The 25,330-nt window shown below is 34.3% G+C and overlaps 2 protein-coding genes across 2 annotated transcripts in view; one reads left to right on the top strand and one right to left on the bottom strand.

Moving 5' to 3' along the window:
* Positions 1-1,233: 1,233 nt before the first annotated feature.
* On the bottom strand, positions 1,234-6,168 carry LOC129805399 (zinc carboxypeptidase-like). The gene is made up of 8 exons (XM_055853283.1): positions 5,831-6,168; positions 5,620-5,753; positions 3,329-3,472; positions 2,978-3,212; positions 2,760-2,847; positions 1,719-2,003; positions 1,528-1,611; positions 1,234-1,436 (listed from the first exon to the last, which is right to left on the bottom strand). Exons 1-8 carry the CDS (start codon positions 5,984-5,986, stop codon positions 1,327-1,329), a joined length of 1,236 nt encoding a protein of 411 aa, XP_055709258.1. The 5' UTR covers positions 5,987-6,168; the 3' UTR covers positions 1,234-1,326.
* A 9,590-nt stretch (positions 6,169-15,758) lies between these two features.
* LOC129805401 (tachykinin-like peptides receptor 86C) overlaps positions 15,759-25,330 on the top strand; it is a 50,496-nt gene continuing 40,924 nt past the window's right edge. The window contains exons 1-2 of the mRNA XM_055853285.1: positions 15,759-16,509; positions 16,603-16,748. Coding sequence (XP_055709260.1) covers positions 16,322-16,509; positions 16,603-16,748 — 334 coding nt within the window. The 5' untranslated portion in view covers positions 15,759-16,321. The remainder of the gene's footprint in view (positions 16,510-16,602; positions 16,749-25,330) is intronic.

Genomic DNA, 25,330 nt, shown 5'->3' on the forward strand with positions numbered 1-25,330 from the left:
GCTTCGCAATTGGTTTGTGGAACTAAATTATATCACGTCATGGTAAGCTCCATTTAAAATTAAGAGAAAAAAGCCATTTTCAAGGGTGCCCCCCTTCGCCCTGAAAATGATACTCCCTCCGTCCCAAAAAAAGTCGTACGTTTGGGGAAAAATTAGGGATTAAAGAATTGTTTTACGGAATGTTTTTGTTAATAGTAAGTATCTTATGTATGAACTATTCTCCATCTTCAATAGTAATATTGAGGTCCACCTACCACGGTAAGATAAGGAACTGGTGTCTTGAAGATTTATTTTTTTCACTTTTTTTCGAAGAGCTCCGGTCGATATGTAACTTTTGAAAATTCTACTGCAATTAACGTTGTTAACTGGAATTTTATTTAAAAATTTAGTGTACCAAAGAAGGGATTTATAGTTCTTTTCGTTATGCTATAACAATGGGTCTAAATTCACAAAAAGGGAAATAAAACCAATCTTGCTCTTTTTTTCTACGTTCTGTGATATGGGTGCTGAATGGTTGGAGATAAAGATTTGATGTCTTTGGACGACCCCCACCCCCCGTAGGTCAACTTTTGGATTTTCAATATGTTCCTAGTTTCCCCCCACCCCTCCTCTTCCACAGAAAAAATCGCACTATGTGTTTTTGAGCAATCCCAAAAAACAATATGGTTTTTGGAGGGGCGGGAGGGGGGGGGGTAAATGAGGGGTAGGGTAATGATCCCAAGGTCGACTTACGGGGGCGCCGCCGAAGGTTCCAAGCTTCTATCTCCAACCTTTTGGTACTTAAATCTTACTAAAATTATTCAAAAGAAAGATGTTTTTAAGACATTGTTTTCTTATCTTACAATTGTAGGTGGACCTCCATATTACCCATTGAAGATGGAGGATAGTATGTACATAAGATATTTCCAATACACAGCATTTCTACTTTACGCCGTCTCTTCCTAGCGATTTTCTTCCAAACGTACGACTTTTTTTTGGGACAAGAATTTTTCTCAAACGTACGACTTTTTTTTGGGACGGAGGGAGTATATTTTTTTGTCTCAAAAAATAAACTTTATAAACCTAAAATCCTTTTCAATTTTTGAAAGATGCCTTTTCATCCTTTTTCTTTGAGTGCATCAAAGCATTAAGACACATGAAAAAAATATTATTGAATAACTCGTAATTGCAGACTAATGAAGGAAATCTGAGATAATTATCTCAACTCAACACACAAATTCACTGCCACAGTCCTTGATATAAAAATATCATCATGCTTTATTTCCAAAAGAATTGTTATTTATAGGACAAGGAGTTGCTCTTCTGAGTTCGATGCCATAGAAGTGATCAATGGTAACCCATGTTGGCTCCTTCACGTAGAATAACAACAATGGAATCCAAAGTCTCTTGACCCGTAGGAACAATTTGGTTTGCGGGCAGTGTAAATCCATATCGTCCTAAGAATTATGAGGGTTCATTTAGTAAATTCAAGTTGAGTCAGGACAATTTCTTCATTATCCTGCATCTTTTGACCAACGAATTATCTACCTGTATCACGCAATTCATAACAGTAGACGAGTCCTGTACCTCTGGCACCCTTTATCCAATCGATACTTCCGCCCGAAGCAATGTCTGAAAGAAAGTATGGGTGAATATTGGATATTTTTTTGTGTATACTTAATATGTTGTACACGAATATGCAGCAATAAATGTCCATCATTGTGGTCTGTTACACTTACAAATGGTTTCAGCAATATTTCCGTACGTGTATCTCGTTCCGAAGCGCTGCGAGAGCCTGTTCACGGCTTGACTGGCAATTGCCACCAGATCGTGGTAATTGCCCAGAGGTTCCCTGGTGTGGCCGAAAGGCACGAGAAGCATCTGACCGTAAGAATGGAAGGAGATATAGGTGGAAATTCCAGAGAGCGATGAATAGTAGTCAGCTAGAGTACGGGTTTCCACCTCAGAAAAGGCAGCAGATCCGGCAAAGGTGTCTGAGCAGGGATTATTGCTGGCTCCACCCTCTGGATGAAATGGAAAAATTTAATTCAAATATTGAGTGCAAAGGGAGATATAAATCCGGCAATCCTTTTACCCAACAAGTTATGGCGTACATACATATACACACATAGAATGTATGTGAAAAAAATGCCAAAATCCAGTTTTGTTTGCATTTAAATCAGAACAGAGAGAGAATATAGTAAGGTGGGGTAACTGGATCATTTTCCGAAGAGTGCTACTTAAATGCTTGTTTTTGGACTGATGAAATTCTTTTTTACTTCTTCTAAATTCATAGAATTATTCACTGTTTCATTCAGAAACATAATATAAAAAAAATTATCAAAAATATAATATTAAAGAAAATTTATAAAATAATGATAATACTGAAATAAGTCAGCATGTACTAACTGGGTCGGCTTATCGCTAATTCACTTTTAATTAAACCTTTGGATTTAAGATACTTTTTTCACAAGGAAAAAACAATAGGGTCATTTGCCTAAAGCGAGATAGTTTGGAAAGTTGGACAAAGCAGTGTGGAATGTGAGACACCTTCTTTAAAACTTCATAATAAATCAATTAAATATTTAAATTTTCGATAAAAAGATTAATAAACTTAATTTTATGATTCACTTCGTTCACCTCAGTAAAAAAAAATATGTCTTTTAAAAATGTTGTAGTATAATTGTATCACCCTGTATTGTACTTCCTGTGTTTTTTTTTAATAAACCACAATTAAACACTCACATTTTACACTTTACCTATTTTTTATTAATACTTACGCATCCAATTGTATCCCCAATTGCGATTAGCATCAGCACCGTAGCACACGGATGAGGATGGCTTTCTAGTTTTTCTCCAGTTGCGATTCTATTGGGAAAGAATACATAAACAGAGGATGAATCAATAAGAGAGAAGGATTATACGTGAATGAAAGGCGTAGTTCCAAAGAGTATCCAATACGCTCGTAATTCATGATTTCAGAGATTAATATACTCACTGTGGTGTGACTGTACTCATACCCATCGGGGTTCACAACAGGGAAGATGTACCAATCGTAGTTTTGGGCAATATCTTGGATTTCAGAATTAGTTGAAGTGAGAAGCTCATTGATGATGAATGTTGCTGTGGCATCGGCAATCCATTCTCGAGCATGAATACCAGCTTCAATAAAGACACCCGGATTTCCTGATTTATGTGAAATCTTCAAACCCTTAATTTGCCGTCCTTCGTGACTGGTTTACAGGAGGAAATCCAATATAAAGAGAATACAGATTAATGAATTGACCTCTTCAGAGGTATTGTGATAATCTACAAAAATATTCCTCTAGCCCTTCAAAAACATACTCACCTCACTCCACCAACAATGGTAGTGGCTACAGATGAATGGCTATATGCCATAACATCTAACCATTCGTATATCTCAGCAAGGGTGTGATAGGAGTTCCAACCGAATGATCTGGGCATAACTTTTGGTTGTTCCTCATCGAATTTCCTGCGAAAAAGCAAAAACAAACACTGTTGAGCGCGAAATATGATCCATTTTTGTCACAAAAAGGTAAACGATTTCTGAAGGGTAAATGGACAACCCAGGGTCTTCCTTTTCACTGAGGACAATATTCTATACGTTTTCTTTAAAAAAAATAACAAAAGGAAAGTTCTTTATTATGCGCATTTAAGGTATTTTAAAGAAGAACTATTACTTAAATGATTTCTTGAATGACTTTAGCCCCTAAGTGTAATCTTTTAAAATGTTTAATTCTATAAGTATGGCTTATCATCGTAAGAAGGATAAGCTTTTTTCAAATTATATGTGGGGCTCAGAGGCAAAATTGAAAATATATCCTATGGCTAAAGTATAGAATATGTTTAATTTTGCCTCTGAGCTCCACATATTGCAAACCTTAAAGTAATCTTGTAAAAATAAAATTACGAGATCAATGAAGCGACTATACTTGATAATTCTTTGCAGTGTTATACATTTTTATTCTTTTCTATTTTGTGGAAACTAAAGACATGTTCAAAAAGATTTATTTACTTCCGAAGTTTTTTTTTCGTCTGTTTGTGTATACTAATTTGAAATTTAATATGAGTTATAAATCACTTATAAACTGTTCTAAAATCAAAAAGATTCGGTTTAAACTTGATTAGAATTAATTCATTTTAAAAAATCTTTACTAAATCGGTTTGAAAATAAACCGTTTAAAGTGGTTTAACACTAAATCTACCAAGACCCGGTCAAATTGACCGGTTTAAAATTAACGCATATTTGAACGGTACAATGTCACTATAAAACTTTATGAATTTCTTAAAATATGTATGTAATATGTTTTTCAGTGTTTTAATTTTAATTTTTGCTCTTTTCCAAGACAAATTTCTTGAGTATCCAACCCTACCGCGGTTTCTCATTTGACCGAAAAACGAACAAAAACGGTCGGTAGGTTTAGTGTTAACATAGTCAATGATTAGGTCCCGGTCGAAATCCCGAAAGCCAAAGGTCTCGCAAGGAAAAATCTCGAGAAGCCGAAATCCCAAAAGCTAAAATCCTGAAAGCCGGACTCATGAAAGCCGAAGTCCCTAAAACCAAAATCCAAAAAACAAGATCCTGAACACCAAATTTCTGAAAGGGCTTAAATTACGAATGCCAAAATCCCGAAGAGACCCAAATCCGTAACACCAAAATTCTCAAATCCAAGACCCCAAATGGTTCGAAATCCCTCAAGCCAAAATCTAGAAAACCAAGATCCCGATAGGACTAAGCAATTTCGAAAGCAAAAATCTTAAAATCTAAATTCCGGAAGACAAAATCCAGAAAATAAAAATCCCGAATGTCAGAATCCCAAATTTTCAAAAGTGTCATAGCTATTCCCATGATTGTAACCATCAGAGAATACGATGGGACATAAATATTTAATGGTTTTAAATAATTTAATTTCAAGTGGACCGTTTTTCTGAATTTTAGCGTGGAAATATGTGTAACGTGTGTAACACTAAGGAATAAAAAAATCGTTTTAAAAGATTTGGAAATTGTATAAATCGTGAATTTTAAGAGTTTAGTTATTTCTGTGCACATATTTTTTTCATTTTTTGTTTGACCATAAATTTAATTACTAATTTGCTTGACACTTTTCTTTAAGAATAAAATATTCTATTCTTCATTCTTTCACAAATTTAATTTTAAAAGTTTTGAACAACCACAGGATTTAGTGTACGCCATACCGCTTCAGGTAATTTGTTGCTTCTTTGACAAAATTTCTCTTACAAAGTTTTCGAGACATTTTATTGCTGATATCTGCCTATCTATGAAAAACTTAAGATTTTGTAGTGAAACTTTTGACGAGGAAATTGAATTCACCACACAAAAATCTTTTTTTATTGCCTTAAGCAATTGTTCAGAACGAAAAGTCCGAAAACACAAATTTCTGAAGATATTTTGTTGAATGCGAGCTTTCAACTGAATAGAGCAAATCCACTTGGAATTCTTAACACAACGCTCTCATCCTGAAAGTTCTCGGACTAGGGCATTTTATGTGACACTCAAATCAATAGTGCTGGGTTTTTTTTTTAGGTGAGTAGGATGGAATGACTTTTATCTGTGGAGAACTTTATATGGTCATATGCAATAGACATTTGTCCACTCACTCTTGAAGATTTTCAATGTCCAAGTGAACGTCGGCCCAATTGGCAGTTAATTCAGCAAAATCTGCTCTCTTATGGGGTGGCACCATCACTTGAATCACGGTTCCTGTGGCACTTGGGTAATCCCACAATTCGAACTGAATAGAGCGAAATGGGTAGAAAAAGCAGTAAATTGGGCATATAGCTCAAGGGATTAGTGGTCAGTGTTTTTTACCCCATTTGGATTTTCATCGATCTCCTGGAGCAACCGTAATTGATCCTCATTGTGAATGGGCACTGAATATACGCGATAGTTATCAAAACGGGCTTTTTCACCACACGAAACTCCAGCCACCAGTCCAATTAGGACTACCACTAACAGAGACCGCATTCTGACCACTGTAGAATCTTCTCCTGACCACTTCTCAACAATCGTTCACCACTTGTCTCATGTTAACGGTCAAACCACTTGTTTAAATACATTCGCCTTATCTTGTTATTTTTTTCAGCAATTCACGACGTTTTCCCCCATTCAATTAATCACAATATATGTCAACATTAAATTTATATTCCATTCACTCCAACTTCTCCAATGGAATGCTTATCTTATGACGAAAAATTGATTGACAAAAATACCCCAAGTCAACCTGTTGACTGTTGAATTCTACCTAATACACTGTCCTGGCAAGAAAGTTGTTTGTGGGGGTCTTCACAAGTAAAAACACAAACACTTTCCCTCATAATCAAGGCAATTAAGAACACCTTCGCACCGTAAAACTTCTAATTGATTTATCTCAAATGAATTAGGCCGCTCATATGCTATTGATCCTGATGCCAAGAATAACTTCTCAAAATACTTTGTGATTCTAATTTTGATTAATGTTCTATGAAGAAAATAGACTAAAGAAACTGGACCAATCGGAAATATCTAGAAGAGCCACATAAGAGTAGTATATTTTTCGCATAATTCCTCTAGAGACGAGGAGTAAACGTTAATTGTGATTAATTAGAACTTTCTCACCCTGGAAATTTCATGTTGATATTATGTGACTGGTGAAATCCTTATTTTTGGCAGAGTCACAAAATTAAGTTGTCGTGTTCTATAAGAAATAAGAAAAGTTTCATCGAATCTAGTTAAGGAACCCATTTAAAAAGTTAATGCAACTCTGTCTTACGGCGTTATCACACTTGCACATTAAAAATTTAATGTGATTCACATTGTCGCTTGTGAGCGTCCAAATATGTTATTTGTGTCTTTGAGTCACTTAATATTTGGAGTTTTTCTATTTATTGATAAAGAAGTGGACTTGGCCTGCAAAAATAAGTTTAAATTTACCTAAAACATAAATATTTTTCACATTAAAAAATTAAAGAGAAAATCGCATTAATTTTTCGCATTAATGCTATAAATCAATTTATATCAAATTTTGCGGGCCAAGTCTACCTTTTTATCAACAAATAGATCAAATTTTGAATATAAAATGATTCAAACACACAAATTACATATTTGGACTCTCACCAGCGACAATTAATGTGAATCCTATTAAAATTTTAATGTGCAAATGTGATAACACAATTTAACTTAAAGGATCTTATATTTATAACAAAATTACTATGTTGACTTTATTAATACAAGATATTGGAATCTAAAATGGAGTATATTTTAAATCACCTGGTTTTAATAGGTGTTCTAGATTTTGGTTTTAAAGGTGTGGCACTTGAACTTTAATAATTTAAATAATAACAAAAAAACTTGACTGAATAATGAAATATTTTCTGTTTTGTCTCCCAAATCATTTTGTTCATTTGTTAATTTAACTTCTTCTGTTTTTCGCTTTTTAAAATTTATGGTCTTACCCAATCAAACAAGGAATTAGATTAACTCAATATATTGGTAGCCCTCTCCAGATAAAGCTTTGATGAAGTTCTTTCTTGTTAAATTCATGCTAGATTAGAATGTCAAGCTTATGTGAGAGGTGTGTAAATCAATATTCACCTTTGAGGTAGGTTGTTTGGTATAATGCTATCTAAGTTGCTGTTCAAAATAAGAATATAATCATTCAACTCTTTCTGCGATAATGGTGTTAAATCAATCATCAATCAGTAGCCTTATAAACAATCATAGGTATCACTATATCTCAAAATCCTTAACAAGACAGCAAACAGTGATTTCATTTCCAGATAACGAAGTTAAAATAAAAAGAATGTACAACATACTTTCTACCTTCTTATCAATGTTTACACATGCTTTATAATATCTCTGATACAATCCTTTGTGTACTGCATTTTAGTTTGCTAAAAATAAATAACTGCATCTTGTGTAAGTTGCATAAATTCAATTATATATTTACATAGTGCATTGTACGTGCTCTTTGTACTATAAGTACCCCCCCCCCCCCTTCAACACTTAAAATTCGTATTGGTGTTGATGAAATTAACAGAGGTAATGTTTGTTCTCCAAACAATCTTAAATGAGTTTCTTGACCCTCTCACTGAAACAAAATGACTGTGAGTGTTAAATTGTAACACTTTAAAATCATTTCAAGAACTGTTCTATTCATTGCCAGGAAGAAACAAAAAGGATGTACAAGAATTCCTGGAGATAATTAAAATTTGAGTTGTCTCTACGTTCATGGCTCTAAGGGTTCTCAAGATGACGATATATATTTCTCTGGAATTTATATGTGAGTATTACTTTATATCAAAATTTGAGATACACTTTCATAATTGTGTTAATTAGTTGCATTTGTCTTCGAAATTTTGTTATGTACGCGAAACTGTGCGTTAAGACAAAGTTTTATGTAGCATAGTTCTCAAGTCCTTTTTGTAATATATTAAGCAACTTTCTGGAACTCCACAATACACATTATTTCAAGACTTTAGGATGAATTCTGTAAAATATGCAGAATTGAAAGGTTTTAAGATATGGTTTAATTAAATTATTTTATATTATATTGTATTACAGTAGGTTGTACTGTCTTTCTCTTATATGAGTTTACCTCGAAATAAAATTATTATGCAGACAGGATTTTAATACACTTTCAAGCAAACTGAATTAGTTCTATAAATAAATGTTATTGGAAAAATCGGGTTTCTTTTAAAAACTTTTCATTCGAGATTCATTTTTTTATTTATTTATTTTTTCAAATGCATGTCTCAATAAGATATTTTACAAGGCTTCCCAGAAAATTCTTTCGGGAGTAAATTGAAATTAATTGAAAGGTATATTGCTATAGAGAACCTACCTAAAATGAACAAGCTACAAAAATAAAATTTTAATCCGCATTTAGAAATGTCTTATTATTGTTGTTTTCCAATAACTCACGAAATAACAAGGCAATAATATGAAAGTGGAAGTTGAAGAAAACATATAAAAATAGTACAAAAAAATGAGTAACTAATTATATTTAATATTATATTATTATGAGAGAGATTTTTAATGCGAATCAACTATATATGCCTGCAGAAATTTAATTCAGAGCTGAAGTTTCGGGTTCTATGTGGGAATTTTCAACAAAGTTTAACAATAAGGAACTTTGGCACTAAATCTAAAAACAGAGTGACTGAAAAGTCCGTGGGTAGCCAAATGAGCAAATTATAAATCAAAATGAGTAGGGGATTAAATAACAAAACTGATCATTTTATGAATTTAAGCCTAATTTCACCTTCATATTTTTCTCTTATTTTCAGTTCAGTTTTGAAGTTTTCAGTTTTTTTTGAAAATACTAAAAAAAATATATTTAAATCCATTTCTAAAACACATTAAAATACAACATAGGGGGAGTTGGGGCAGTTGGGGCTACATTTTTATACAATTTTTTAACATATTTCTAATGGAAACTGGGTTTAAACATAATGTAATTAAGATAGGCAAAATAATTGTGGTTCCAAATAAAATAATTGTAAGAACCAGCTTCGTTTCAAAATAAGCGGAAAAGGCGTGTAACAATCTAGCCCCACAGCTTAAAGTAGCCTCACCTCCATCTAACTATGTTTTTCTGAATAAAAACTTTAAAATTTCAAGCGTTAAAACCTGATTTTTGGAGACGATTTTGAAAAAGAAAACTTAGTTTTCATTGAAAAGAATTATATAAAAAGTATTAATACAAAAATTATTACAAAATTATACAGAAATTACACAGTTCAATATATCCTTTTTAACTCATCTGCTAAGAGGATATATTTATTTCTTTTTTTTTAGTTTCAGATGATAAACATAAACCGAATAATTTTAACCATCTAAAAGTGAGTTTTTTTTTTCAAAGAGGTCTCTAAAATCAGGTGTGACATGATAACTTCTCTTCGATAGTATCGACTGTCGATTATGAAAAATTTAAACTTGTACTTGCACTTTCTGTAGTCACTACATATAGTTAAGTCAAGTCAAATCATGTTCAATCGTGTTTGTATGATCACCACTAAATTCTTATTTTTTTACTCCCTAATAATTCCATTTTGTATTTAAAATCTTGAAGACTCATTAGAGTTGAGAATAAATTAAAAGAAGTTGACACTTTTATCGTCTTCCTGCACTTAGACCAGTTAAAAGGGAGAAATTCAGAGAACCCATTAATGAACCACAAGGAAATGGTGATCTCATTATTCTTACTATTGAATCACAAAGATCTTTGTAAACTTCCGGTCGGATTCTTAGGTTGGAAGGATTGATAGGAAATGGGCTCTCTTAAGCAACTAGCCGCCACACCTTCTAGTACCCAGCCAGATTCCCTCGAGAGACCCAAGTCCACACGTCCTTCTTCTCTGACGTTCTAGACCGGACTGACTCTCTCGGCTCTCCAGCTTATAGGTACAGTGACAAAGACCCTGAAGGCAATGACACCGCAACGGCTTAGAAGCGGCCCAGGGACGGATTTGAATAGTAACGTTTATAACTGTCAGGATTTTTGCAACGTTCACCATTCATTGGAAATAATAGGTTTACATTCGGCCATCCTGTAGGTCATCGTCCCCGATGACAACAATGGTGTCAAAGAGAGATGATTCAAATTGCTGAGATGACCACTACAAATCATTAATTGTTAGAGAAATCTATGCCGTTTAGACTGAACTCTGTTATTACTTACGAATGAAGTGACTTTAACATATATTCCGATCCTCAAGCACTGTCAATCATATTTTTAACTAGAATGAGGAACAGAACCACCTTCCAAGCACTGACCGTATCAACACTTTTGTCATTTACTAGAATGGGAAGAAACACTCAGTCACACCCAAGCACGGCAAACAACTCATGTCCGATACGTACTAGAATGGAAATAAGTCAAACTATTTTTTTTTTATCCAAGCTCTGCACTATAGCTAAGTGCTAGAATGAATAAAAATGATTTTTGTGTTCACTGTTACTTCTGAAGCTAGAATGAGAGTATGTAACCCTCAAGCCCAATTGCTTCTTATCACAGCGTCAAATAATACAAATAATTGATTCCCTCTACTTCTTGCAGTGCATACTAGAATGAAGGGCCAGTCGTCGTTCAGTCTCTACCACAATCCAATATTATTCAACTAGAATGAATGGTTTGAATAACTTCAAGCACTGCCATTTATAAATGGCTAGAATGAACACAACCCTTCAAGCACAGTCTCCAACAACTTGGAAAATATGAGACAACCATACTCTGACTCCCCTTCAAGCTCTTTTTTATTCACTGATGAAGTTAGAATGAAGGGTGTAAGTTCTATGTGATTAGACTGTCGCTTTAATCAACAAAAATGAGAATTTAGAATGAAGAAATACCTTCTCAATTTACGAGTATAAGCATCAATGAGGAGCTAACTGCTGCGTATTGTCAGAGCAAGGGTATCGCGAATTATACCAAGATCATCAACTATTTCTTTGAGCTGAGTCCTGTTATATAAATCCTCCACCCTTCCTTAGACCTCCTGAAGAATTTTTGTCTAACTCCCGCTGAGCCAACTGTAAATTGATTTCATTTTATTTTAATTCCATTCTAAATCATCAATAATTCATCAAATATCTTTAATCAGTAATTGAAACTTGAATTACTATTGGTTATGGATCTAAATACAAAACTTAACCAATCCATGATATCAGTTGACTTTTTATTTCTGAGAAGTCTTTGAATATTCACCGGTGGTCTTCCCAATCTTGCTGCCTCCCTTTAGTCGTATCGGACATTTCCTAGCGATATGCCCTTCCTCTCTACAAAAGTAGCATGTAATCTTCCTTGTAGATTCTTCATCCCTCGGGCTTTTAGGTTGAACTTTCTTATCTTTCACAATCCTGTTCGAACTTTCAGCCCGTTGTTCCACGTTACCACTTCCAGAGGAATCCTGCGACTCTCTGTCCTCCTCCGTACTGTCGTTGGAAGAGTCACTTAACCCCTGTGGAACTTTAACTTTCCCATGTGCCAATGCTATTGCTGATTTCTTGTATCTCTTCCTTTTTATTCCACATCTCTTTTCCTCATGACACTGAGACACTTTCTCCATTTGTATTAGTTTATGGAGGAACTGATCCATGTCCGAGTTTTGCTCCTGTGCCATAGTAACACGCCAAGAGAAGTTTGGTAATCCTTGAATGATGTGCTCTTTGATCAGTGTTTCATCCCATCCAATCTTTCCAGCAAGAGCCATCACTTCTTGATAATAATTAACTACTGACTGGTTGGCTCCCTTCTTCATGTTCATGAGTCTTTTTTGAATTTCAGATCGCTTTAACACCTCCGGGAAATTACGCACTATTTTCTCTTTGAAAATTTCCCATGTGTTTAGTTTGGCCTTCTGTGCACTGTACCAGACTTTCGCTGGTCCACCCAATCTTATCGAAGCGTAGAGCATCATCTTTCGTGGTTCCCATGAATATATTTCCCCCAAAACCTCTAAGCCAGCAATCCAATCCTTTGCAGATTCACTGTCTTTTTCGTCCGGATTGAACTCACTAATCAAAGAGCTAAGTTCTTGAGTTCCTGGAAACAATGAAGATGAATCAGATAGACCGGATGTCTCAGGGATTGCTGACGTTCTCCCTCCTGGTTTGCCTCTACTATTCCGTGGCATTCTGACGATTTTCCTTGTAATTGAATCTGCTCAAGAGAGAACATAACTACAATTAGCTTACTGCTCCCATTGGCACACAAACTTGCCAAAAACAACCCATTATTCATTCCAGGAATACTTACAGAACACTTCACTGTCTACCGTAAATGAATTAAACACTTTATTTGCAACAAATTACCAAAAATATTCGTAAATACATACGCAAAATCGAAGATTTTTGACGTCCAAATACTTGACAACTGCGCAAGAGAATAAGCTTTAACCGCTTCTCTTCTATTTTCTCTCCATGTGAGAGACACCCCGTACGCTGCCATACCGACAAAACTCTCTCTCTTCTTCTTAAACGTTTCATACTCTCCTCTTCTAACCACCATGAAATACAGTATGAGAGAGACCCAAAAAACGACAGCCGATAACCAAAATGGTTTTCACCCTCTCTTTTAGAATTTTACAAGGTTTGTATGCACCTCAAAAATAAAGCCGGAAGGAGTGCTTTCCTCGAAATTCATGAATTATAGGGACACATTCTCATGATTTTAAAGAAAATCCATTTACGTAACAAATACTATAGAAAAACTTCCCTTAATCGATCCATTCTCCCTCTCGATCTGTGACGTCGTCAATTCATCTCTCTTACGCTCTCTTGCTTGTCTCGCTTCTCCGATGAAACCTCTCTCGATCGCCTCGTGCACGCATTCCCTTCTTTTCAATCTCCAGCATTAATGCCAGCCGCCATTACACTCTTTTCGCAATTCACTACTATGGATTTGGATTATTGTAATCCCACTTCTGACTATGTAAACTTCCGGTCGGATTCTTAGGTTGGAAGGATTGATAGGAAATGGGCTCTCTTAAGCAACTAGCCGCCACACCTTCTAGTACCCAGCCAGATTCCCTCGAGAGACCCAAGTCCACACGTCCTTCTTCTCTGACGTTCTAGACCGGACTGACTCTCTCGGCTCGGCTCTCCAGCTTATAGGTACAGTGACAAAGACCCTGAAGGCAATGACACCGCAACGGCTTAGAAGCGGCCCAGGGACGGATTTGAATAGTAACGTTTATAACTGCCAGGATTTTTGCAACGTTCACCATTCATTGGAAATAATAGGTTTACATCTTGAGCAGTGACTCAAAAGTTATATAAGATGTAAAAACACAATTTTGGATAGAATAAAGTGGACATCGAGAGAAGTAAGAAGTCTTCTTTATTTTCAACATTCTGATTTCCCCGCTCGGAAATCATAATTATATGTTTAGCAATAGTCACATTCTATTAAGAATGTCACAATAATGACCTAACAATGCGTGAAAAGTCATCATTCACTTAATCTCAGAGATACAGATTTATCGATACTATCGATTCGATAGTATAGAAAGGTTATCATTCCATCCTAGATCTCAACGGATGAATTTTTAAGATTCTTAAATATAAATTAAATAAGTTCTTTATTATATTGATAAACGAGTGGCAAAGCATCCCAGGCTTTGCGGAAAGCTCGATCTTAAAATTTAGATGTTATAGCTCACAAGTATTTTCGCATGATTTACTGTTTGCCAATTCTCAACCGGTTTAAATCGATCCATAATTTACTCAAAAGATTGCCCAAAATATAGGAGTAAAAAAATTAGAAATTAGTTGTCGGTTATGAATCGGTTCATTACTGCTTAATAAGTGATTTGAACCGGTTTAGACTTGTTACAAATTCCAAGACTTTTCCAACGAGCCAAAACAAGATACCATTCAGTTACGAATTACGCTTTCTAGAGCCGGCCTTTTTAATTTTTAATCTTTGATCTTTAAAATCTGTTATTAGGAATGATTTAACGATATTTTCGTCTAAGGACGAATATTTGAAGTTGGCGATTTCCTGTGCTGCGTGTGGAATTTTTCGAACAAAAGATCAATATCTTGTTACCCGGACGTCGGATGACCACGAAAATTTCACCAATTGTAGATCTCGGTCTCAGAAACTACATATCTCTCGAAGTAATAATTCTAAGTCGACTTAGAATAGTATGGAATGAAGCCGTCGATATGGACAGACGGAAAAACAGCGTGACGTCAAAAAAACTCGTACTTCAGATTTCCAAAATATATATCGCTCCTTGGAAATTACAAGGGGCCAACTCAATCTGAGCCACTTTTCAGGAGACAGCATGAAAGATTCAACTTTGTGTAAATAAAGTATCTCAATTTAATGACTGAACAAAAACAATTTATTTCTTTTCTATTTGTATGAGCACTAATATAAACATCGAAACTTTTGTATTTTTACCTTTCAAAATATGTTTTTTAATGAGTTAGCTCCTTGTCGTTCTAAATGATGTGCAAATTTTGCTAAAATTAGAATGACAAGGGATCAACTTGCTTGAGTTAGTCCCCTGTTTCACAAAAAATTGAACGATGAATATATTTTGTGCCCCTTGACTTCAAACAAAATTATGCAAGTAATCAAAAAGCTTAAAATTTTGAAAAACTTTTCTAATAACGAAATTTAATTACTTGTATCATCTGAAAATTTATTGAATTATCTTTCTAAGTGCATTAGAATCTCAAAATCGCAAAAAAGTGAGTTGACCCCTTGTAAGTTCACTGAAATCAAAGTATAATACATTAGTGTAAGAAAAATGAAATTAATTTTAGAATTTTGTTTCTTTTCTCCTTTTTCGCTCCGTGAATTTTCCAGTCAAATTGCATGTAAAAATATAAAAAAAAATAGTATTGCTCTATTTCATCAACTATAATTTTATTCAATTTTATTCATTAAAATAATTAAAATCATTGCTGACATATTTTCCAATATTTTGTCGTCTATAAGCTAATTAAAGGGAATTCATGGTATATCATAAAACGATTATAACACTGTTTGTTTATCAATATGAGTTCATTAACGAAAATTTATTTTAGGAACTAAAACCACTATTTGCAAGCCCAGAAAACAATTTAATTCGTACCACTAACAGCTCAATTTCCAATCAGAGGGGAAAACTGAGCTTTTAACGAAAGCTTTTCTCCTATTGCGTATTTCCCCTTTGACTGCCGCCCACTCGCAATTTCCGCTCTTGCACAAAAGTTTGAATGTGGAAAAGCAGTTTGATATCAACTCGTCAGTTTTTCGTAAACACCCCACTGACTAACATCTCTCGTTGAACCTCTCGTCACCTTTCAGCTTATAAAGAGTCCACGGAGGATTTATAGTGACTCAGTGAGAGTTCATGCGGATACTCAAGGAGTCCTGGTGACAAAGAAGAGTGCTTCTTGAGAGTGATAAATTTTCAAATATTTCCTGAGAAATGAACAACGCGTGCAATAATGTGAAAATTAAAATTATCATTCTTTCACATTAAATTGTGATCAAAATTTATGTCTGAAAATAATGTGGATTTGTGTGTATATTCTCTCATTCCTTGATTACGAAATGTCTCTTGTGCCAGAGTGATATTAAGGAAATTGTCTTTGAGTGGCTTTTCATTGTGCTTCAGACGAGAAATTCACGATTTTGTGCTCTTTTATTTTCGACTGTGTGATTAGCAAAAGAGAAATGATGGTGTAGTGTAAGTCAAGTGGAGGAAGCAGGTGTTGTGTGCTGTTTCTTCAAAGAATCATCAAAGCCATTTCATATAGGATTATGTGTATTGGATCTGTGGTGAAAATTACCGTGATAGGAGTGATCAATGTGATTGAAAAATGGTCGATGCTATAGATACTAGAGTATTGGCAAATTGTACGATATTGGCTGTGAATCATTTCCCATGGTCACCCCCATTTTACAATGAGTCCACAATCTTCTCATTCAATCGTACATCCATTCTAGAATTGCTCAAATATATGATTGAGATCAGTCGTCAGGATGATCCTCAAGAAGATTCTATCAGGTTAATTGAACTTTATCAGCAGAAATTTTGTCTTTTGTGTGACAGTCATTCGATATTAACCTTCTGCCCTTTCTCCATTTCTTCAATATTAAGACAATTCATGACTGAATGTCTCTACCCCTCATCAACACTCGCCTATGAATTACCTTGGGAACAGAAGACGATTTGGGGCGTAATCTTCGGTGCGATGCTATTCATTGCCATTACAGGAAATTGCATAGTTCTGTGGATTGTTCTCGGTGAGTGTGGCTCCATAAATCCCAATGACAATCTTTCAATACTAAGCTCTGAACTTTCATGGATGTTGCGGGAAAGAGTTTTTCAATACCGATGGAATATTGATCAGAAAACCTATTGATGGGATTTTGCTTAGACTGAGTTATACATAAGTCAACTTCCTAGAAAACAAAAAAAAAAGACTATTATTCCCAAACTTTCAAATTCAGATGGATTCTTGCCAAGAAATATTCTCTATTTCCGATTTCTATATTTCAGATTTCTCTATTTGAGAAAACTATCTCAATTCTCTTATTGAAGTAAACAACGGATATTGAAAGTTCTTGTTATTCTTAAGCAATGTTTGAAGTTCATATTCTAATCAACATTGTTAAATTCCATTCCCAATGATTCTACCGAGAAGGTGAAACCTATTTAATCATCAAGTCGTGTAGGCCATCTCCTCACAACTATCTTCAGAACCTTTTGCTGACAAAAGTCCTAATCTTAACTTCGTATAAAGTTTCACATGCAAATAGTATAGATTCCTTAATTTAGTTATGGTGTTGATTTCATAGGAAAGTTTCGAATTTGTGTTCTAAATGGAACCTATTTCATACTGGGATATTCAACTAGGTATATTATTTGTGACTCGAATTTACGTTACTAATGCCAAATCATTAATTAAAGAGTAATAAAAGTGCGTGAAATATATCTTCAATACGAGCTCATACTACTGAATTAATCATCCGTAATTAAGTGGTATTCTTATGCAGATTTATTAATAGATGAAGTTATTTAACACGAAAAGTAGTTACTCTCACTTTTCATTGAACCTTCCGGCGGATAGAGAAAATTATAACACGAATAAGCAATCAGAATATTTGAGGCTCTACTATTCAATATATTGCTCATGCTCATTCTACAATTTTGAGTAAATTTTGATCATCCTTTTCTCTTGAGAATATATGAGGACCTTATTGCAAAAACCCTGTATCTTTTGTGTCAGAGCAAAAAAACTGTCAAAAAATCTTACGAGCAAAAAACGGTCATAGTTTTTTAACGAGCTAAAAACCATTTATCAATAATTTCTCACAGTGTAATTGAATTACAATTTCCAACAAAAAGAAATTTCGTCAATTTTTATGATCTCCAAACATAAGACGTCCTTCTCACCATTATTTTAGACATCCCCAGATCTTCTTTATCCACAAGATGACCATCCCTGGAAAAGCTCTGGACAGGATATTATCCTAATTTTTCCTCATTTTTCCTCCAGATGTAATGCTCAATCCTAAAACTCCCGTAAAGAAATGTGCTGTAATTAAAATTATCGTCGTACCGGCGTCGGTTGTTCCTAAAACCTTGCAAAAAATCAATTAAAAAAGTTATTATGTTATGAAGAGGGGTTTTAGCTACATTTCAGCAATTATTTTTTAAAGATTTTAAAGTTTAAATCATAGATTTGAGAAATGCCAGAAGGAATAAAGATTTTTCTCCATTAAAATATAATAATTAAAAATGGCATTAACACAAGTTTTTGATATATGGCTCTGCTGCACATAATAATTGTCAAACACTCGGCAAATTCAAAAAAATATATCAGTGACATATGTCATTTTCAATTCCAATTATCTGGATAGTTGTGAGAAACTTCATTACATATCCTGAATCATAACATGACCAAATTGACGTATATCTTATATATTTGTATTCAGTAAACCAACAACACTATGCTGAAATTTAAGATAATTTCGAATCAAAATTCATGAGCAAGAGAGTCAAAAGTCAAGAATATTTAGGCCTTATGTTTGGTGAAGAACAAGGTAAAGTCATGAAGCACATTAGGCAACAATATTGTTACATAATTCGCTCCTTGGAAATTACATGGGGCCAACTCAATCTGAGCCATTTTTCAGGAGACAGCATAAAAGATTCAACTCTGTATAAATAATTATTGCAATTAAGTATGTTAATAAAAACAATTTAATTCTTTTCTGTTTGTATGAGCATTATTATAAACATCGAAACATACATATTTTTACCTTTCAAAATATGTTTTTTTAAGAGTTAGCTCTTTGTCATTCTAAATGATGCGCAAATTTTCATGAAATTAGAATGACACGGGATTAATTTGCTTGAGTTAGTCCCTTGTTTCACAAAAATTTGAACGATAAATCTATTTTGTGTCCCTTGACTTCAAACAAAACCGCGCAAGCAATCATAAAGAGTAAAATTTTGAAAAACTTTTCTATTTACGAAATTTATTGACTCATATCATCTGAAATTTTATTAAATTCTCTATCTGAGTGCATTAAAACCTCAAAATCGCCAAAAAGTGAGTTGGCCCCTTGTAATTTCCAAGGAGCGAAATAGACAAATTATTGTATTATGTCCCACATTATGTGTAGCTTTGAAAAAAAAATAGAATTTTGTTTTTGGAGACTATCAATTTTTGATACGAAGCGTCTTAATAGTATTACAAAGTTAATTGCGTGTTATAAAATCCCCAAAACATTTCAAAAAAGGGATAACAAAGAATCCCTTGCGAAGTGCTCAAAGTAGCGATTTAGATGCTATACCTTAAAAGTACTTTCGCAACATTTACCTATATTATTATTAAAGTTCTTTATTGGTTAAACTCATGAGGAAAAGAGTAGTGTCCATGAGTTCAAGGATTTCGCAAAGTTTTTCCCATTAAGCAATTTTTTCTTAAGTTTACCAATTCACAACTGATTTAAATGGATTATAAACCTCTCCAAACATTGGACAAAATAGCATAGGAGTAATATAATATAATAACGGAGAGGACGTTCGAATAAAAAATCTGTGCCAATTTTCATATAAAATCATTTTCCACAAATTAAGTAAAATAAGTGTAACCGCGCACTGTTACTGTTGTTTCACTAAAAGAAACTCTCATATTCGAAATTTTCAATGATTATGGGAATTTATTTTTACATTCCCTAGCACTGTATATCATCATTAAACACTATCCACTCCAGTTCTTGCCCAAACAAGTCATCCTGACCTTAAAAACTGTTCATTAAATTTTATTTTACATTTCTATTTCTGAGGTCGCTTCACACTTTCTCCTTAAAATATGTGCTAGCTCGTCCTATTTAGCTCTATGATATTGGATAAAAACGATAAAAAAAATTACTTATTAGTTATGAACCAGTTCATAACCGATTAAAATCGGTTCAGTTCAAGCTTTGGATTGAGCGGTTTTACTGGGAAAGGAGAGGGGTCGAGGAAAATAAGGGATATATTAATTGTTAATGGGGGGTGTCTCCCGTAGGTCCCAAAGTCTCTATCTCTAACCGTTTGGCCTCTAGGCGTGGTAACGGCCAAATAGACAGACGGATAATGAGCGTGACGTTAAAAAACTCAAATTTTCAGATTCGCACAATATTACCAAAACTTAGGGGGTAAGGAGTCAAAATACATACATCACTCATAATCGAGAGATTGCTGCTCTCTCTGTGGAGTTCGAGCAGTCAAATGTTTAATAGTTCGCTAGCATTTAGGATTACTACTGCTCGAATTCCACGGAGAGAGCAGTATATATAATTCCTCGATTTTTTCACCCCCCCCCAACACCCCCCGGAGACCACTTTTGTCAAAAAATCTTTACGTTTCAGACGATTTCTGAGAAATGTCATCACTCTGTTTGTCCGTGTGTCCGTCCGGCTGTCGCCAGTTCTAGAAGCCAAATGATTAGAGATAGCGACATGGGACCTTCGGGGGACCCTCCCATAAGTCGACCCAAGGTTCGTTAACATGCCCCTCATTTTTCGCCCACCCCTCCCCTTCGCCTCCAAAACTATGTTTTTTGGGATTGCTCGAAAACGCGCCGTGCAATTTTTTTTTTTTTTCATTTTTGGATATGTTTTAGAGATTAACCAGGCGAACATTTCGTTTTTATACGAAAATACCGTTGAATCATTCCTAATAACGATTTCTCAAAGTCAAAGGTTAAAAAGACACTAGAGAGCGCATTTATCAGGCGAATAGGGTCATGTTTGCGCTCGTTGGAAAGGTCTTGGAATTTCCTAAGAAACCAAAGAGATTCGAATCGGTTCTGAACTGGTAATGGATCGGTGCGTTCATAACCGATAAAAAATTTTTATCTGAAAATCAAACCTATTATTTTTAAAAATATTTCGGGGGATTTTTGAGAGTTTTATGAATTGGTTCAAATCTATTGAGAACCGGTACATGGTAAATGATGCGTAAGTACTTTTGAGGTATAGCATCTTAGTCACGAGTTCGAGCATTTCGCAAAGTCATGAAAATTTGTCGTTTTGCTGCTGCGCGCGAAAAATGTTTATGGAAGTTCTTTGGAATAATATTCAGTGGAGTTCAAGATCTGTGAGAAAACCTTTTCCGGGTACATCAGTGGTGTTTCTCTTCTCAGGGACAAGAACAAACAAGAACAAAAAAGATTCTTTGCCTTGGCGCTTCAGTGCGCCTTTAATGACTAAAAAGGAAGTATTTTTTTTATTCAGAATCTTTGGTAAAGAATCCTGCGTTTGTTTGTGTTTGTTTGCGTTTGCGAAAAGAGAAACACCACTAACGCGCCCAAAACGAGGTCTTCTGCCTGATCTTCAAAATTCTACACAACGTCAGGTATTGTTCGAATATTCAGTAGAGTTTCATGCAAAATTTGCCAAAAATGATAAGATGGAGTGTTTTTTCTGAAGATGTTTCTTATAAGAGGATCCACTCAGCTTTAGAAAATTTCCACTTACTTTTCTCTAGAAATTACCGGAAGTTATTCCATCAATATATTCCTGAGGATTTTTGAGTACAGTGACCCTGTACTCTTGTATCAGTCGTCTATCTTCATTGATGTGGAAGTTTTCCCCTTTCGGGAAAACAAGGATTGTATGGTTTATAGGTCTTGGCATCCTCTTCGGGACTTTAGTTTGAAATTCTCTTTCTCCTCCCTCATTCACCGCTGTCCAGACTGAACTCCAACGTATGAATCCTGCATTCAAATTTACTTTGAAAGGTGAGAGATAAAGTGAGAGTTCTTGTATTCCCGAGTGGTAATTCTCTCACAGCAGTTGAGAAAGTGAAGTGATGTTAAAGATTATTCTGAGGCTCTTCTGAGGATTCAAGTGATTGCTTCTGATAGTTCCGGACGGCTCATGTTAGCACCGAGATCTCTGTTATTTTGATTGATTAAACAAGTATACAAAGAGATGCCGAATGTTGTTATTTGGAGTGTGGAGCAGCTGTGCTCATGAGCTCCCTAAAGACAACACAAATAGAATAAACTTTCAGAAATTTCTAAAGAAGAATCAGGTGAAATGTTTGTGCAAAGAAATGTAGGATTCCGACATTCATTTGGAGGACTTTGGAAATGACTTCAGAAAAAACACTACTCTTTAGCATTTTCGGAAGATTTTCCACAAAAATTCAGTTATTGCCACTCTACAATAACATTCACATTATATACAAAAAAATTTCCAAAAACAAATCAAATGTAAATAATACAATTAATTTTAGTTCATAACCGGTGCTCATTACCTGTTTACCCTGTTTATGACCGATCGGAATTACTCTAGACTTGTCCGGGATTTTAAGACTTTTTACATCGACAAAAAACTTGCTCAATCGGTTAGTAATACGCTGTCTAGGTCTAAAGAACTGCCGGACGGCCAGATGACCGGGAAAGTATTTTAGCCACCTATATAATCGTTATCAGGAAATGACGAAACACATTTTCACAAACTGTGGGGGCGATCGGAGGACATGAGATTTTGATAGGATTATAGTAGGTGAGATTGTTAAGAATCTCACCTGAAATAATTTGAGAGGAGTAAAGTAAAAACGGAAGATTTACAAGTGTTTGAAACCTGGGTTAGCTCTCTTGAGCGTTTATAATACTTCACAAATGTAAAAGAAATACGATTAGGGAATTACATTAATTGAAAAATAAGAAACAAAGTGAGAGTTCATTTTTGTACTCATTCTCTTTGTCATCTTTGTTAAATTATAAAAAAAAGGTTTAGGTTGAACTTTTCCAAAATTTGGCTAAACATTGCGAAGGCTTATGGGTAAAAAGTATAATATTTTTCTAAATCACAAAATCTAATTGAGAGTTATGTCTTGTGGAAAATAAGTTACGTTGTGTTTTATCTTAAAAAACATGAAAGCTCAACAGTTATCACTTTAATATTTCGGATTTATAAAAGGACCTAAATATGACTTTCTAGACTTAATTGGAATGTGAATAAATTTACTGTGAAATTTAGAGAAAATGGCAATTAAAAGATTTCAAAGCCACAAAGCAATCTGAATTGTCAAAAGCTCAGTTTGTTCCAAAACAAGAGTATCTCACGAGTTTTTAGTATATTTCATATTTAATGGACGACTAACGAGAACATGGAGTGTAATTTAGGAGAGTGCAAAATGATAATCCGCTCATGAAATTTTCTGTTGACAAACAGAAAGTTCTATCAACACAACGCATCATAAATATGCGATTAAAACTTTCATTGCTAGAAACTTGTGCTAAATCTTTCACTCACATTGCAGTATGTGGTTCACAAATATGTCTGGATTGCAAACACATTTCACTCACGAATTTTCCATTAAATGTCTTAATGCAGTAAGTACAATATCATTCTCCAACAATATAAACTTCTGCGTGATTGATGTTATTCAGCAAGTTTAGGAATACTTGAAGAATAATACTTTGACTTGATCCTTATTAGGGATTACAAAACCCTAATGTCAATATTCTTGTAGATAACACCCCTAAAGGAATATGACATAAAGTACTTGTAATATAAAAAATAATATGTATACATAAACGTTTGGCACTTCATAAAACGAAGTAGTGAATTTTGCGAATTTTGCCAAACTTTCACAATGTATTGTATACGAGAAACTTTTTTTTTAATTCTAGAAAAAGTTCATTTTATTCTAAAAGTCTATTTTATTACTTACAGAATATACAAAAAGTACCCAAAAGAGTGAAAAATACTCCCATACTTTGTGAAATGCTCGAATTCGTGACTTTCTACCTCAAAAGTGCTCTCTAATCATTTATCGTTTAGGAATAAGGCCTCACTTTTGGACTGCCTTTTCTTATAATCTTATCCTTGTCTCAATTTTCGTTAGAAAATGATTCTGATAGACCACAATAAATAAGACAGGACATAATAAAATTCCGTAACCCTACCGGTTCACAATCGATTTTAAAAGATTTATAAATCATTTACACGATCACCTAAAATAGCTTAGAAGTAATACAACTAATTTTTAGACAAATATATCTTAGGGGAAACTGGGGCAAAAAGTCACAAAACGGATATTTTATTTTTTTTACAAGCTACTCGAGCGCTTCAAAAATTTCTAATTAGCGCAGTTTTATAGGAAATTTACCGCTCTACAACTCTGTGAAAGTAATTTTCCTCTATTTTGTAAGAAAATACGTTTATAGAGCCAATTTCTAAAAGGTAATTTTGTCACTATTCTCAAAAATGCTGGGGCAAATAGTAACAGGCATGGGGTATTATCATATTTTGATTTGCTTCATTATAGGCTTCCGTAAATTTGAAAAAATACCTAGAGATTATATTTTCATAGAAAATTTATTCATCTACACCTTTGTAAAACACCGTTTTCTCTGCGAGAAAAGTGAGAAAACGATAAAAGCGCTTTTCAAGCTATTTTAGAAAAAACACACAAAAGACTGCAAATCGTTTGACCAATGCAAACAACAAGCGGCGAGACATGATAATGACGTTTCTTTTCGCCGTGAGACATCAGAAATTGCTACGCTTTTTTGTTACATTTTGCTCTATACCTTTTGTTACTTTTTACCCCAAGTGGGCATTTTAAATAAAAGGATTTCTGGAGAAAAGAACTTTTGTGAAATCCTAAAATAGATAGCGGATTCGTATTCAGAAAATCCAAATTATTTATAAAATATTCACCAGTGCATCAATTTTGGAAAATAAGTAGGTAATAATTGTTATCTTCTGCAAGGAAAATATTTCAAAAATAGGTCTAAAAATTTCGATATTTTTTATTTTCTAAATTCCTTGTTCCAATTCTAAGAAACTTACGACATTGAAGAAGGTTTATGGAGGCTATCTATAGAAAAAAATTTAAGCCGTGTTGGTTATGAAAAAAATTTCATAACCAACAACAAGGTTCATAATAACCGATTGGAACCAGTTCAAAATTATTAAAAATTCAAAAAGACGTTTCCAATGGGTCCAAACGTGGCCCTATTCGGTTAAGAAATACACTCTAGAGCCTTCTAAAACCTTTGACCTTAAAATCCGTCATTAGGAAATATTCAATAGTGTTTTCGTATATGGATGAAATGTCCGTCTAAGGAAACCCTAAAACATATCCAAAAATGATGAAAAGTCACACGTCGTGTATTCAAACTATCCCTAGAAATTTGTAGGGAGGAGGGGGAAAATGAGGACATATTAATGATGCGAAGAGAGACTTATAGAAGGCCCCCTTAAGGTCCCAAGACTTTATCTCTAACCGTTTGGCCTTTAAAAGTGGTAACGGCCGAACAGACGGACAGACAGACAAAGAAAAGACAAATAGCGTGATGTCATTTCTA

The sequence above is a fragment of the Phlebotomus papatasi genome, chromosome 3, assembly GCF_024763615.1.
Source record: "Phlebotomus papatasi isolate M1 chromosome 3, Ppap_2.1, whole genome shotgun sequence".
In the NCBI taxonomy this organism is placed as follows: Eukaryota; Metazoa; Arthropoda; class Insecta; order Diptera; family Psychodidae; genus Phlebotomus; species Phlebotomus papatasi.